Genomic DNA, 16,002 nt, shown 5'->3' with positions numbered 1-16,002 from the left:
ACTGTTCATATGGCTGAATAATAAAAAAAAAAGTATTTTTTAAAAACTAGGCATTACAATTTGTTTTTTTTTTTTAATTTTTGTTTTTCTTTCATCCTTCCCTCGGTCAACATTAAGTTTTAATAAAAACAAGAGGTCAAGTCCCACATTTGGAATAGAGGTCGTTGAAGACATTTGTGAAATGTTTAACTCACTCCTACCACATGCATTTTTACCACATTGACTGCGGGGATAAGAATGCATAAATGAATATCGTCATTATAAATTCAAATGGACATAACTACACTTTTACTGATTTTACCGGAGAAGCAAAAAACGGAGCAAAGCTGGAACTTTTCGACTAATAATTATCCGATTGAGACTAAAATTTGTAAAATTTTGCACGAAATTTTGCATAGCGTACGCTTAGTCTAGAATGAAAATCGGATCAGATTTCGATATAGCTCCCACATATATTATTGTTCGATTTTGTGTAAATGGTGAATTAAAGCCCCTATATTTCTATCGATTTGCTCGAAATTTTGCATAGCGTACTGAATTTAGTCTAGAGTGTTGTGTGTTAAGTTTCGTGAAAATCGGCTCAGATTTCGATATAGCTCCCATACATATTTTCGTCCAATTTGGTTAAATGGTGCATTAACGCCCCAATTTTTCTTTCGGTTTGCACGAAATTTTGCATAGCGTACTGAATTGAGTCCGGAGTGACGTTTGTTATGTTTCGCGAAAATCGGTTCAGATTTCGATATAGCTCCCACATATATTTTCGTCCGATTTTGTGTAAATGGTGAATTAAAGCCCCTATATTTCTTTCGATTTGCACGAAATTTTGCATAACGTACTGAATTCTGTCTGGAGTGATGTGTGCTAAGTTTCGTGAAAATCGGTTTAGATTTAGACATAGCTCCCACATATATTTTTGTCCGATTCTGTGTAAATGGTGCATTAAAGCCCCTATATTCCTTTCGATTTGCACGAAATTTGGCATAGCGTACTGAATTGAGTCTAGAGTGTTGTGTGTTCAGTTTCGTGAAAATCGGTTCAGATTTCGATATAGCTCCTATATACAGTTTCAACCGATTTTGTGTAAATGTTGCACTAAAGACATTAAATATTTCCATTTCCATCCTGTGGGAAACAAAAATACCTTATTATAGCTGATTAGTTAAAAATAATTAAGAATAGTCTTAAAATACCGAATTTTGGGGTACCTGTAAAAATTAGCCGATATATCTCATTTTCCATATCAAATATCCCGGAAGTAACATTAATATTCAGTTCAGGATTTCTATCTTCAATATTGCGAGCTTTTGATTTTTACAGGAGTGTAGTTACGTCCGTGTGAATGTCTTTAATGAGATCGCTGTTTTTGACGTTAGATGTCAAAAATTTTGTTTGAACATGTAGTTTGATTAGACGAACAATAATCAAACAAAAAATCAATTCCGAATTTTTCGGTAGTTACTTCCGGTTTGCATTTATGATGACGATATGTTGGTTCATGGAAAACAAACATTTTTTGGAACACTTGACCAATAAAATCAGGAAGTTCCTTAAAGTGGCATGATATATTTGGAACATTTTACCTACAACCACTTTTTCGTATAAAACGTCATAGAGATTGGCATAGGAATACCGGTGTACTAGCATTATGACATCCATCCTATTGTTGAGGTTTTATGTAAAAGACCAAACCCCTGAACGATCCCTACCAAAGGTGATGCTGAGTTGATTGGTATTGTATCGTCCTGCGGTATGGCCCAAATGCCTTCAATTTATACTCGAGTCTCCGCCTATATTCCATGGATTGCCAATGTCCAGAATAATTATTACAAATCGATTTAAAGGAAATTTGATTTTTTGACGATGTATTGAATTCCTAATAAACAAAATATGTTTATGTTATTTGTTGAGCCAAGAGGAGATTTATTAATGGCGAAGATAGTAAAAACAGAGTTAAGTGAGGTTAGTATCATTAGACTACTGAGAATCTGAAAGTCATTTTGGCATTATGACATCCATACTATTGTTGAGGTTTTATGTTAAAGACCAATCACCGGATGGATCACTGTGTTAGTGGTCTATCGGAGTCAAGAGGGTGTCTTGAAAATTAAAGGTTTTTTTTTCCCAAATTCGAAATATATTCTTAATCTACCAAGGCCTTATTGTCTCTCCTATCCCAACACCTACAAAAAAAATAAAAAAATAAATAAAATAAAAAAAACTCTAAAATATTAATTTCCATTAAAAATGTGAACAATTAATTATAAATATCTTTGTTAATTCGATTTTTATTTTTTTAACTATTTTATTAATAAATATTTTAATAAAAAAACAATAACAAAACTATTTTTGCTTAATTCTAATTCTAAGCTTATTTTTAAACAATTATTTTTTGTGTTCTTTAATAAGATTTAATAATTAATACTACACACACAGAAAATAAATAAAAAATCATAATGTAAAGTATTTATGCAAAATGCTAACTATAAAATAAATTATATATTTATATATAACAAATAAAATAAAAAACATAAATTAATATTTAATTAGACAGGGGGTTTTGAATACGAATGACAATGGATTTTTAATGGAAATTAATTGAATGTTATTTTTATTAAAATATTTATTTACTTAATTTCCATTAAAAATTACAAAAAAAAATAGTAAATTAAAAAAAAAAATATGAAATATGGATATATATAAAAACTTGTTTCTTTAAGAATTTCAAAGCAAATGAAACGAAATAAAAATAAAAAACTATTAAAAAAGTGTCAGTCAGGTGTATACCTGATATATATATATATATCATCAGCCTTTTTTGGAGGTCTATGGAATTACAAACAGGTTTTATGAGGTATATGTTTTGATCAAAGAGTTTTTAAAAAAAATATTTGCTGGTCATGGTAAAGTAAACTATTTCATATGACGCCGGTGTCATAGAGATGAGTTCAAATGTTAATGATGTGCTAATACTCACCAATAGATGGCGCTGACGACGCGATCTTAAATTATGCCTATCTCATTTCTTTTCGCAATAAAGTAGATTATTTTCTCTTTCATATGATACAACCTTTGTTGGTATTATCCATTCAAAAGTTATACGCCTGGAAGTTTGTATGATATAAATCATACTCATCAATAGCTGGCGCTGACGACGAGTTTACAAAAATGGCATATCTTACACTTTTTGCTACAACTTTTTTTGCATATTGCTGGCATTGATAAAACCACCCAGGAAGCTACGTTTAAACCCTAAACTTTATCATAGATAAAACAGGATCTTCTTTAAAAATATCCCTCCCATCTAGCCAAAAAATTGCATTACATTCTATCCACAACTCTTTTATTTCTAGAAAATAATTTCCAGAAAAAAAATAAACAAAAAACATATTTTTAGATCTCTTCATTCATAAATCATCAAAAGAAATATCACAGTTATTGATTAGGTTCCACACACCAACAATTTGATAAGAACGAACTCCGTTCGTCTATACGCAAAAATCCGCACTCACCGTTTTGCTATATAAACCCCTGCAAATCGCTACTCCAGTATCAGTCAGTCAATTCATAAAACAGTAGCAGAAAACTATGAAAACTTTTGTGATCCTTTGTGTTTTGTTTGTGGCCTCGGCCAATGCTGGTCATTTGTCATCGGCGGCCCAACGTTTGATACCCAGCTTTGCCACCGGCTACATCATCAAAGGCGAAGATGCTGAACCCCATTCCGCCCCCTACATCGTTTCGCTGAGTCGTACCGCCAAACATTCACACATCTGTGGTGGTAGTATTATCAACAAGAATTGGGTTCTCACTGCTGCCCATTGCATTAGCAAACCGGTCGGCATGGGTGTGGTGGCTGGTCTCCATAAGCGTACCAATTTCGATGAAAAGACTCAATCTCGCGTAGTCGATTATGGTGTAGTCCACGAACAATATACCGGTGGTGTTGGTCCCTATGATATTGCTATGTTGCATGTGTCGGAACCTTTCGAATTCAATGAATGGGTGAAACCTGTTGCCTTGCCTGCCTATGAACAGATTCATGATGGTGAGACGCATTTGTATGGTTGGGGACAACCTAAGGCTTTTGTCTTCTCCGCTGCCAGTACCTTGCAGACTGTCACCACTCAGATTGTTGAATTCAATAAGTGCAAGGAAGTTTTGCCAGCTGATGCTCCTCTGCATGAAACCAATGTCTGTTCGGATTCTTTGCAACAAAGCATTTCGGCTTGTAATGGTGATTCCGGTGGTCCATTGGTTAAGGAATTCGCCACCAAGGGTGATGCTGAGTTGATTGGTATTGTCTCGTGGGGTTATATCCCCTGTGGTATGGCCCAAATGCCATCGATTTATACTCGTGTCTCCGCCTATATTCCATGGATTGCTAATGTCCAGAATAATTATTTCAAGTCGATTTAAAGGATTTTGATCTGTTGACGATGTATTGAATTCCTAATAAAAAATATGTAGAAAAATATGTTTTGTTTTATTTTTTGAGCTAAGAAGAGATTTATTAATGGTGACGATTTTTAAAGAATATTTTTTTCAAGGACCATCTCAGCAATAAGGCGTGGATTTTTAAAGAATATTTTTTCAAGGACCATCTCAGCAATAAGGCGTGGATTTTTAAAGAATATTTTTTCAAGGACCATCTCAGTAATAAGGGGTAGATTTTTAAAGAATATTTTTTCAAGGACCATCTTAGCAATAAGGCGGGGATTTTTAAAGAATATTTTTTCAAGGACCATATCAGCAATAAGGCGGGGATTTTTAAAGAATATTTTTTCAAGGACCATCTCAGCAATAAGGCGTGGATTTTTAAAGAATATTTTTTTCAAGGACCATCTCAGCAATAAGGCGTGGATTTTTAAAGAATATTTTTTTCAAGGATCCTCCCAGCAATAAGGAGTGGATTTTTAAAGAATATTTTTTCAAGGATCCTCCCAGCAATAAGGAGTGGATTTTTAAAGATCTATATCAATCAGAAAAATATCTAAAGTTGGTCAGACATTTTTATTGGTCGTAGGACTTTCAAAATACCGAACATGAACTTGGAATGCCACAGGGGCTTGAAAAAATGCCTAGACCCATGAAAAAAGCTAAAACTGGAAGGACCTTTGTTAATAATTTTCTTTACCCTGCATGCCAGAATTATTCGATTAGAGTATCTCTACTTTCTTTAAGATACCATATTGGGGCGGGACATTTATATGAGTGATATGGTCATATTTTGTGAATTTTCTGGGAAGAAATTTTCACCTGATAATAACCCGGAATAACAAATTCGGCCTATTTCGCGTATGGACATATGCCTATTGCTATTAATTTAGAATGGAAGCTTTGTATGGGGTCTCTTCGGTTGCAAAATGCAGCTGAACTAGCAAAATCCTAAAAATCGATAGGACCCTTATATGGAGCCATTGTCGAAAAAAAACTAAATTAAAACTACTTAATAGCCTAGACAGACGACAGCCTTAATTTGCATTAACAGCCTTAATTCAAATTAACTTGTACATTATCCTCATTTTTATGTGTTGTTAATGCACAAAATCAAACTGAATTTATAATGAATTAAGCAATTTCAATATGGCATTGCTGTAGAAAATAAATTGATTGTTGTCAAATTTGTTTACGTTTACGAAAATAAAAATTAAAAATAAAGGCAAAATTCAACATTTCTTCAAATTTGGAGCTGTTTTATCTTCATTATAGCTGTTAGTTTTCCTTCCTGCCATGTATCAATTTCAAAAAGATCTAATCCTAAAAAATATTGTAAAGAAATGTCAATATTTTCTTCCTACACCCAGACAAACAATAGTTTTGAAACAAAAAACTGGTTCATAAATGCAGAAACTCTCGTCTGTCAGGGGTAAATTTTAATTCAAATTAAGAACTTTTTAATGCAAATTAAGGCTGTCGTCTGTCTATGGTATAACAATATTTTTGAAAGGAATCAAATCCAAACCTTTTAATAGCTCCATATATGAAAAAGTGGACTTAACCGCTTTCAAAATAAGCGGCTCATATTGGAAATTGTCTGTGAGAAAATAACCCGGCATGCCATACACTGTCAACATCTGCAGATCATGTCCATAGTAAACATATAAGCCACAATATGAGGATTTAGGAAATTTCGAGATATTAAATGATTTTCAATATTTTATTAAGATTACCCACGGTCCCTCGCAATAAAAACTAATATTATTTTTATTTTTTCATAATTTTTATTAGGAATTCCGGTATTTATTTCAATTTCATCATACAAAAATCCAAATTCCTTTAAATCGATTTGTAATAATTATTCTGGACATTAGCAATCCATGGAATATAGGCGGAGACACGAGTATAAATCGAAGGCATTTGGGCCATACCGCAGGGGATATAACCCCACGATACAATACCAATCAACTCAGCATCACCTTTGGTGGCGAATTCCTTAACCAATGGACCACCAGAGTCACCATTACAAGCCGAAATGCTTTGTTGCAAAGAATCCGAACAGACATTGGTTTCATGCAGAGGAGCATCAGATGGCAAGACTTCCTTGCACTTATTGAATTCAACGATCTGAGTGGTGACTGTCTGCAAGGTACTAGCAGCGGAGAAGACAAAAGCCTTAGGTTGGCCCCAACCATACAAATGGGTCTCACCATCATGAATCTGTTCGTAGGCGGGTAGAGCAACAGGTTTCACCCATTCATTGAATTCGAAAGGTTCCGACACATGCAACATAGCAATATCATAGGGACCAACACCACCGGTATATTGTTCGTGGACTACACCATAATCGACAACACGAGATTGGGTTTTTTCATCGAAATTGGTACGCTTATGGAGACCAGCCACCACACCCATGCCGACCGGTTTGCTAATGCAATGGGCAGCTGTTAGGACCCAATTCTTGTTGATAATACTACCACCACAGATGTGTGAGTGTTTGGCGGTACGACTCAGCGAAACGATGTAGGGGGCGGAATGGGGTTCAGCATCTTCGCCTTTGATGATGTAACCGGTGGCAAAGCTGGGTATCAAACGTTGGGCCGCCGATGACAAATGACCAGCATTGACCGAAGCCACAAACAAGACACAAAGGATCACAAAAGTTTTCATAGTTTCCTACTAATTTTTTTGCTACTGTTTTATGAATTGACTGACTGATACCGGAGTAGCGATTTGCAAGGGTTTATATAGCAAAACGGGAGAGTGTGGATTTTTTGGGTATAGACGAACGTAGTTCGTTCTTATCAAATTGTTGGTGTGTGGAACCTAATCAATAACTGTGATATTTCTTTGATGATTTATGAATGAAGAGATCTAAAAATATTTTGTTTATTTATTTTTTTTCTGGAAATTATTTCTAGAAATAAAAAAGGTTTGGGAATAAAATGCAATGACTTTGTGTAATATGGGATTTTTTTAATGAAGGTCCTGTTTTATCCCTTGTAGACCATAGATAACTTGGCTTTATTATTTTTTCTAATATGGATATTATCATATATCAATGTATTTTGTATAAGAACCTCAAGGCATGGGAGCTAAGAAAAAATAGGTATATTAGTTCATAATGATACCTTTTTTCAAGCATTTCGATTGTAAGGATATCCAAAATTCCGAAAAAAAACGTTATCTCCTATTTTCAGATTGCTTATAGCGATCAATTTCGCCGGCCCAATGCCGTTGTTACAAACCATATCCAAAGGTCTGAATACTCTGTATTTCCTGAGAATTTGAAATGCCTAATTGCAGTCCTTTCGATTGGAAAATGTGGCGTCTTATTCGGGACAAAAATACCAAACTAGATCGTGAGTTTTATATGATACACCTGAGGATGTATTTTCTATTAAAAAAAATTAAAAATAATAAAAATTAGGTTTTCTTGGGAGAGCTATGTCAACACATAGCTCTACGATGAACATTTTCTGTCAGGAAATGTTGTATCTTCTGAGAAATCGGAATGCCAAATTTCATCAGCATCAGTTTGTTATGAACTTCCATTATGAGGCTATGTTAAACCATGGATCTATACTGAAAAATTTTCTACAAGAAGGTATTTTATTTTCTGAGATTCCAAAAATTCCTAAATACAGCAACATCGATCGGAAAATTCTACTAAAAATACCAGGAGAAATATGTGAGGCCCATGACAAAACATGGAGGTATACTTTCGTGACGTTTATGTTTGCTCTATTAATAAATACTCCGGAAAAGTTACCTCTGTATGAGGGAGGAGCTGTTGATCTTTACATTGTCATGATTTTAATGGTGAATGTGATCGGATATGGTAGGATATCCTAAAATACATTGAGAGGTTCGAATATTTTAATATTTTTTAGGGGCAATTGTCACTACATTTTGCTAAGGCTATATGTAAAGGTATTTTTAGAGGATATAACGAGTTCAAAACCTTTAGAGTTGGCTGCTTTGCATTCTGCTTTTTTTCAATTAGGTAGTTCTTTGGGAAACCCAGACTGCACTCCGTCTAATGTTATGGTTTATTTACAATTCTATGATAAAGTTCAAAAAAAGTGTTTTGTTTTGTGTGGTCAAATCCAAAATATTTTGGAAAATCGAACAAATTGATAAGAAAGATAATCGTCAATGCATTCTTAATCTAAGACCATATCAGCAGCCGACTGGCACAACGTCATTGATCGATCGTGTGGCCCAAACAAAGAGATGGTTGTAAATCAAAATTCCAACCCCACAAAAAAATATTAGCAATTTTGATTACTAGACTCCTGATACCGAAGTGAAACTCCAAATCAAATTTTCGGGTACTATAAAAGTTCACAAAAATTGCACCAACAATATCAATCAGTTTTCTTTTCTTTCTCTAGAGTGACAACATGAAAGTTTTTGTGGTGGTTCTTTTGGCGTTGGTGGCCTGTGCCAATGCCGGGTCCTTGTCATCGGTGGCCCAACGTTTAATTCCCAGTTTTGCCACCGGCCACATTATAAAGGGCGAGGATGCTGAACCCCACTCTGCCCCCTATATTGTGTCGTTGAGTCGCACCGCCAAGCACTCACACATTTGTGGTGGCAGCTTGATTAACAAAAATTGGGTCCTGACCGCTGCCCATTGCATTAGCAAACCCGTGGGTATGGGTATTGTTGCCATAAACGTACTACCTTCGACGAAAAGACCCAAGCTCGTGTTGTCGATTATGGTGTAGTCCATGAACAGTATACCGGTGGTGTTGGTCCTTACGATATTGCCATTTTGCATGTGTCGGAACCCTTCGAATTCAATGAATGGGTAAAACCTGTTGCTTTGCCTGCCTACGAAGAAATCCATGATGGTGAGACGCATTTGTATGGTTGGGGACAACCTAAGGCTTTCTCATTCTCCGCTGCCAGTACTTTGCAAACTGTAACCACCGAAATTGTTGAGTTCAATAAGTGCAAGGAAGTTTTGCCAGCTGATGCTCCTCTGCATGAAACTAATGTGTGCTCCGATTCTTTGCAACAAAGCATTTCCGCCTGCAATGGTGATTCTGGTGGTCCATTGGTTAAGGAATTCGCCACCAAAGGTGATGCTGAGTTAATTGGTATTGTATCGTGGGGTTATATCCCCTGTGGCATGGCTCAAATGCCTTCGATTTATACTCGTGTCTCTGCCTACATTCCATGGATTGAAAATGTCCAAACCTCCTTCTACATGGCTTAAGGATGGAAGGACGTATTGAAATTTGTTGAACGATGAATTAATAAAAATTACGAACATTTGAAAAAAAAGATTTTTTAATATTGGAAATAAAGGGGAAATGTCGATTAGGGTCTTAAAAATTTACTAAATATGGCGAAACTGATAATTATATGGAGACTATTCTAAACCAAAGACTGATATTCGGATTTTTACTACAGGGAGATCAGTTATCTACGGATAAAATATAATTGCAATTTACTCCCGCTTCGATTGGGAATTAAGGCCTATAATATATCCAGACGTATCGGTACTTTTATATGGAAGCCAAGTCAAAACTCGAATATCATTATAAATTTGAGTTTTGACTTAGCTTCCATATGTCTTAAGAGGAATATTTTATACTCTGAGAATCGTAAATGTTCCAAGACCCATACCAAACATTCTATATATAGCATGGCCCAATGTTAAATTTATATCTTAAATATTGACATCAGTAGATTGACATGGCCAATTCGAAGTAGAATTGTATATATTGTATATGAGTTTCCGATTCCCAATACTTTGTGTCACTTAGTATGATGATGGTACAGCACACAGGGCATATATATTGTAGTCAATATTTCAAAGTGTTGTGGTGGGAATTAAAAGAGTTTGTAGCATCTGCATAAGTCGATTGTAATATTTCAACGAACTGACTGTTTCCAGAAAAGGTTCAGCTTACTATTACTTGTGAACGATATTATAGACCGATCGTCACGGGATTTCGTTCGCGATAGGTTAATATTTATGTAGCCAAAATAGAAAAAATGAATTGGTGGTGGTTTACAATAAAATTTCAGGGGGTGTTTTGAACTGCATTTACAGTTTAGCGTAGATGCTCCGACGGAGTTCGCATTGACACAAATATATTATGTTCAGACAAGGGATAACTACCAGCATTAGTGCGATTTCAATATGTATGTACTGTGTGCTACACCATCATCAAACTAAGTTACACAAAGTATTGGGAATGGCTCAACGAATAGACATCGTGGCTTCTTGGTTCCTCAATGTGCAGGAGGTAGTTGTGAATGGTTGGCGGTTTTCAAATATCTCCTATAGATATTGTTTTTATGCCATCCACCATTAAATAGAGAATATATTGAATTAGTCCACTTAATACATCAAGAGTCGTCGTTACTCGGGGAATATTCGGTATTGATATATCGGTCCAAGTTTTGGTATATCTACCATATATCTATATCTATTTTATGCATTTTTAAGAATTTATCAGCATTTAGTCGAGGTGGCTGTAATATAATATTCCGTGTTCCGTGCAGAGTAAGCAATATATTTGCAGAAAATATTTAATGTAAGTCAACGTTTTTACATTGTTCTCCTATAGGAGACAAGTCTTATTTTAGGATTTCTATAATACTAGGCCAATTTACCAATCGAAGTGACTTTAATTAGACAGTCTAAACCCTTCCCCTTTTATACAAAACATAATAAATCATAGTTCCAATTTGTTTTAATGTTCGTAAATTCTTTTATTATTTCATCGTTAAACGCATCTCAAAACTCCCCTCCAGCCTTAAGCCATGTAGAAGGAAGTTTGGACATTTTGAATCCATGGAATGTAGGCAGAGACACGAGTATAAATCGAAGGCATTTGAGCCATGCCACAGGGAATATAACCCCACGATACAATACCAATCAACTCAGCATCACCTTTAGTGGCGAATTCCTTAACCAATGGCCCACCAGAATCACCATTGCAGGCCGAAATGCTTTGTTGCAAAGAATCGGAGCAGACATTAGTTTCATGCAGAGGAGCATCAGCTGGCAAAACTTCCTTGCACTTATTGAACTCAACAATTTCGGTGGTTACAGTTTGCAAAGTACTGGCAGCGGAGAATGAGAAAGCCTTAGGTTGTCCCCAACCATACAAATGGGTCTCACCATCATGAATCTGTTCATAGGCTGGCAAAGCAACAGGTTTCACCCATTCATTGAATTCGAAAGGTTCCGACACATGCAAAATGGCAATATCATAGGGGCCAACACCACCGGTATACTGTTCATGGACTACACCATAATCGACAACACGAGCTTGGGTCTTTTCATCGAAGGTAGTACGTTTATGGAGACCAGCAACAATACCCATACCCACTGGTTTGCTAATGCAATGGGCAGCGGTCAGGACCCAATTTTTGTTAATCAAACTGCCACCACAGATGTGTGAGTGCTTGGCGGTGCGACTCAACGACACAATATAGGGAGCAGAGTGGGGTTCAGCATCCTCGCCCTTAATAATGTGGCCGGTGGCAAAACTGGGAATTAAACGTTGGGCCACCGATGACAAGGACCCGGCATTGGCACAGGCCACCAACGCCAAAAGAACCACCACAAAAACTTTCATGTTGTCACTCTAGAGAAAGAAAAGAAAACTGATTGATGTTCGATGTGTATTTGTAGAGGACTTTTATACTACTCCCAATTGGCTTTAGTCAAGTTCCTATCTGGAGTTTAGTAGTCAAGATTAGTGTTATTTTGTTTTGAGAATTAGATTTACAACCATATCTTTGTTTGGGCAGACGAACGGTCAATATTTTTGCAGACTATTGATATGATCGTAAATTTAGAATGCATCGATTGTGAGACTGCTTATCAAATCGATAGAGGCCATGCAATAATTTTTTAAACATTTTTGAAAACATTGTTATAAAATTATTAAAAAAATCGTTATAGGGAGGAATGGCCTACATAACAAATAACCTATAATTTAAAAGTCCTGAAAAAAAAACTTCGCACTATATAAGGTCTGAAAAAAATGGTCTGTCTATAGAAAACCTGAAGGTCTTCTATCTAAAGAACATCTGTAGAAAACCTTTGTTTTATAGTAGAATTAAAGGATGTCTTCTGTCTATAGAAGACCTAACGAATATATTTTGTCTATAAAAGGTCTGAAGAAGGTATATTGTTTGTATAAGGCCAGAGAAATTAATTCTGGTTATAAGAGTTCTAAAGAGGGTCTATAGAAGGCCTGAAGAAGATCTTTCGTCTATAGAACATCGGAATGAGCTCCTCCTTCCACGGAGGGGTCTTATAATTAAGAGTTCTAAAGGGGGTCTGTAGAAGGTACTTCGTCTATAGAACATCTGAATGAGATCCTCCTTCAATGGAAGGGTCTAAAGAGGGTCTATAGAAGGTATTTCGTCTATAGAACATCTGAATGAGATTCTCCTTCCACGAAAGGGTCTATAGAAGGTATTTCGTCTATAGAGCATCTGAATGAGCTCCTCCTTCCACGGAAGGGTGTCATATCTAAGTTTATACCGCCTGGCTATACAATAACCAGCTATAAATTACCTGCCTAACTTCTTCTATTTCTAGATCATCAATTTGTATTGTGAATTGTGTATGGGAGTAGAATTGGCAAACCCTTTAAGATTAACGATGTTTAATTTCAATTCAATAACAAATACTTCAAAATGCATTTGATATTGCATCGCCATTATCGGATTGATAAGAAATTAAATCGCCGATGCATCGCCAAATCCGTAACCCTATAAACATTTTACAAATTTACTGCTGATAGAGATGGTTGTAAATCTTATTCTCAAAACAAAATAATACTAATCTTGACTACTAAACTCCAGATAGGCGATTTTAGCAAATCGGGAGTAGTATAAAAGACCTCATCAACTACACATCGAACATCAATCAGTTTTCTTTTCTTTCTCTAGAGTGACAACATGAAAGTTTTTGTGGTGGTTCTTTTGGCGTTGGTGGCCTGTGCCAATGCCGGGTCCTTGTCATCGGTGGCCCAACGTTTAATCCCCAGTTTTGCCACCGGCCACATTATTAAGGGCGAGGATGCTGAACCCCACTCTGCCCCCTATATTGTGTCGTTGAGTCGCACTGCCAAGCACTCACACATCTGCGGTGGCAGCTTGATTAACAAAAATTGGGTCCTGACCGCTGCCCATTGCATTAGCAAACCAGAGGGTATGGGTATTGTTGCTGGTCTCCATAAACGTACTACCTTCGATGAAAAGACCCAAGCTCGTGTTGTCGATTATGGTGTAGTCCATGAACAGTATACCGGTGGTGTTGGTCCCTATGATATTGCCATTTTGCATGTGTCGGAACCTTTCGAATTCAATGAATGGGTGAAACCTGTTGCTTTGCCAGCCTATGAAGAAATCCACGATGGTGAGACCCATTTGTATGGTTGGGGACAACCTAAGGCTTTCTCATTCTCCGCTGCCAGTACTTTGCAAACTGTAACCACCGAAATTGTTGAATTCAATAAGTGCAAGGAAGTTTTGCCAGCTGATGCTCCTCTGCATGAAACTAATGTGTGCTCCGATTCTTTGCAACAAAGCATTTCGGCCTGCAATGGTGATTCTGGTGGTCCATTGGTTAAGGAATTCGCCACCAAGGGTGATGCTGAGTTGATTGGTATTGTTTCGTGGGGTTACATCCCATGTGGCATGGCTCAAATGCCATCGATTTATACTCGTGTCTCTGCCTATATTCCATGGATTCAAAATGTCCAAACTTCCTTCTACATGGCTTAAGGCTGGAGGGGCGTATTGAAATTTATTGAACATTGAATTACGATCATTTGAAAAAAAAACAATAAATGTGTTTTATTATATTTACTATATATCGAAAACGTAAGGGATGTGGCTATACTTATTCTGGGAGAAGTCAATTGGCTTATGTGTATGTCCTTCTCATGTTGGATATTAAGTGGTATCATCCACCCTTTTTTCAACCTAACCTGGTTAACATTACATAGGGTGAATATGGTCGCCATCGATTTACCAGACCGGGGACTTTTCATTTGTGGCACAATGTTTTTTAATATTAACGGTAGAAGCTTGATAACTTCCAACATCACATCAAGATAGATATAAGCTCAAATAAATTATTAATAACGTTCTTCCAATAACCCTAAATGACCAATTACAGCCACTTCGTTTGGAAAATGCACTTCGACAGAAATCTAAAATTGGACAGGACATTTTACGCACCAAGAAAATGGAACGCCAAATTACAGACACATCGTTTAGAAAATTTCATTAAAACCTCGAAAAGACCAAAAATCGAACGCTACCGTTTCATAGGGGTTATGTCAGACAATTAAGTTATTAAGAACATTTGAAAGGGACCTTTGTATGGCCCTATGTCAAGACATGCACTTAATCGGAATTAGATCTTTGCATGGGGACTAAACTTCAACAAAGAACAATGTCAGCTTTAAACCATACTCACGAAGGAACATACTCATGTCTTTCTGCAACATATGATAAATTTAATTTCCGTTGGGGCAGAGTCGTCTGCGTACTATGGGACAAATTTATGGAAACATGGACAGACGGACGCATCTAATTCTATGCATATTCTCAAAATGATCCATGTGTCTATTTCGTTTCCTTTTGGCTGTTACCACAGTATGGTGAAGGGTATACAAATATGGAGTACACAATTAAAGCCACTTCGATTTGAAAATCGGACAAAAACCTTTTTAATCCGAAAATGGAGCATTATGGTTATATAGGAAATATGTGGTCCTATAAAGACTTCTTGAAAGCGTAATATTCTCTTCAACGATCTACCATCCATTTAACAAATCAGACGGACATGAAGTGGGGTCTTCGACTCATGGTTCATGTTATAAAAATGATTGAAATGTTACAGTGGAAAAAGAAAGTAAGGCATCTCGAAGTTAAATTTTGAATATTCCTAACGATTTTAGGTATTTTAAATTTCCACCTCTCCCACAAAAAATTCGGTACGAACCAATAACATTTCAAGAATGTCTCTTTAAAATTTCAATTGGAAATTGAACAATATAAACGATTGATTTTGCGGACACGACAGGTCTGAACTATGAAAACAATCGGTTTCAAGTTTTGACCAATTATTCTGGACCTACAACATATGAACTAGGATAAATCCAATCGGTGAAGGTCGAAAATATGCGATTTTACAAAACATAATTTTCCTAGTTCCGCCATTTTGCTAATTTTCGAGCGAAGTCAATAATCTTAGTTAATGCCAGAGCAAGATATAATTCTTTTCATTTTTACCCCACTGTTATATTTACTACGATTTTGTATTGAATCTGAATGATTCAAAAAGTTAAAACGTTTAATCGATGCATTCAAATATGCACACACAATAACATGGAGAATGAAACATATAAGAAGATACAAATGATCTCATATGTTCCACAATAACAGAGATCCCCCAAACAAGCAACGAGAGAGTAAAACCGTTCAACTCTTTTTGGGGGAGAGAGAAAACACAAACAAATCCCCAATAAAAAAATACCTGTTGACTGGCACACAAACACACACACA

The 16,002-nt window shown here is 36.1% G+C and overlaps 3 protein-coding genes across 3 annotated transcripts; 2 read left to right on the top strand and 1 right to left on the bottom strand.

Annotated features, from left to right (window-relative positions):
* The first annotated feature begins 3,588 nt into the window (after nucleotides 1-3,588).
* On the top strand, nucleotides 3,589-4,422 carry LOC133326317 (lectizyme-like). The gene has a single exon (XM_061534985.1). It carries the CDS (start codon nucleotides 3,589-3,591, stop codon nucleotides 4,417-4,419), a length of 831 nt encoding a protein of 276 aa, XP_061390969.1. The 3' UTR covers nucleotides 4,420-4,422.
* Nucleotides 4,423-6,274: 1,852 nt separating this feature from the next.
* On the bottom strand, nucleotides 6,275-12,047 carry LOC133326319 (transmembrane protease serine 9-like). Its single transcript, XM_061534987.1, has 2 exons — nucleotides 11,226-12,047; nucleotides 6,275-7,116 (listed from the first exon to the last, which is right to left on the bottom strand). Exons 1-2 carry the CDS (start codon nucleotides 12,045-12,047, stop codon nucleotides 6,280-6,282), a joined length of 1,659 nt encoding a protein of 552 aa, XP_061390971.1. The 3' UTR covers nucleotides 6,275-6,279.
* Nucleotides 12,048-13,383: 1,336 nt separating this feature from the next.
* On the top strand, nucleotides 13,384-14,211 carry LOC133326318 (lectizyme-like). The gene has a single exon (XM_061534986.1). It carries the CDS (start codon nucleotides 13,384-13,386, stop codon nucleotides 14,209-14,211), a length of 828 nt encoding a protein of 275 aa, XP_061390970.1.
* Nucleotides 14,212-16,002: the final 1,791 nt, after the last annotated feature.

This window comes from Musca vetustissima, unplaced genomic scaffold (genome assembly GCF_032173495.1).
Source record: "Musca vetustissima isolate MV318-11 ecotype Yass unplaced genomic scaffold, APGP_CSIRO_Mvet_v1 utg12681, whole genome shotgun sequence".
In the NCBI taxonomy this organism is placed as follows: Eukaryota; Metazoa; Arthropoda; class Insecta; order Diptera; family Muscidae; genus Musca; species Musca vetustissima.
The sequence above is the reverse complement of the archived record's forward strand: the minus strand, read 5'-3'. Positions and strand labels throughout refer to the sequence as shown.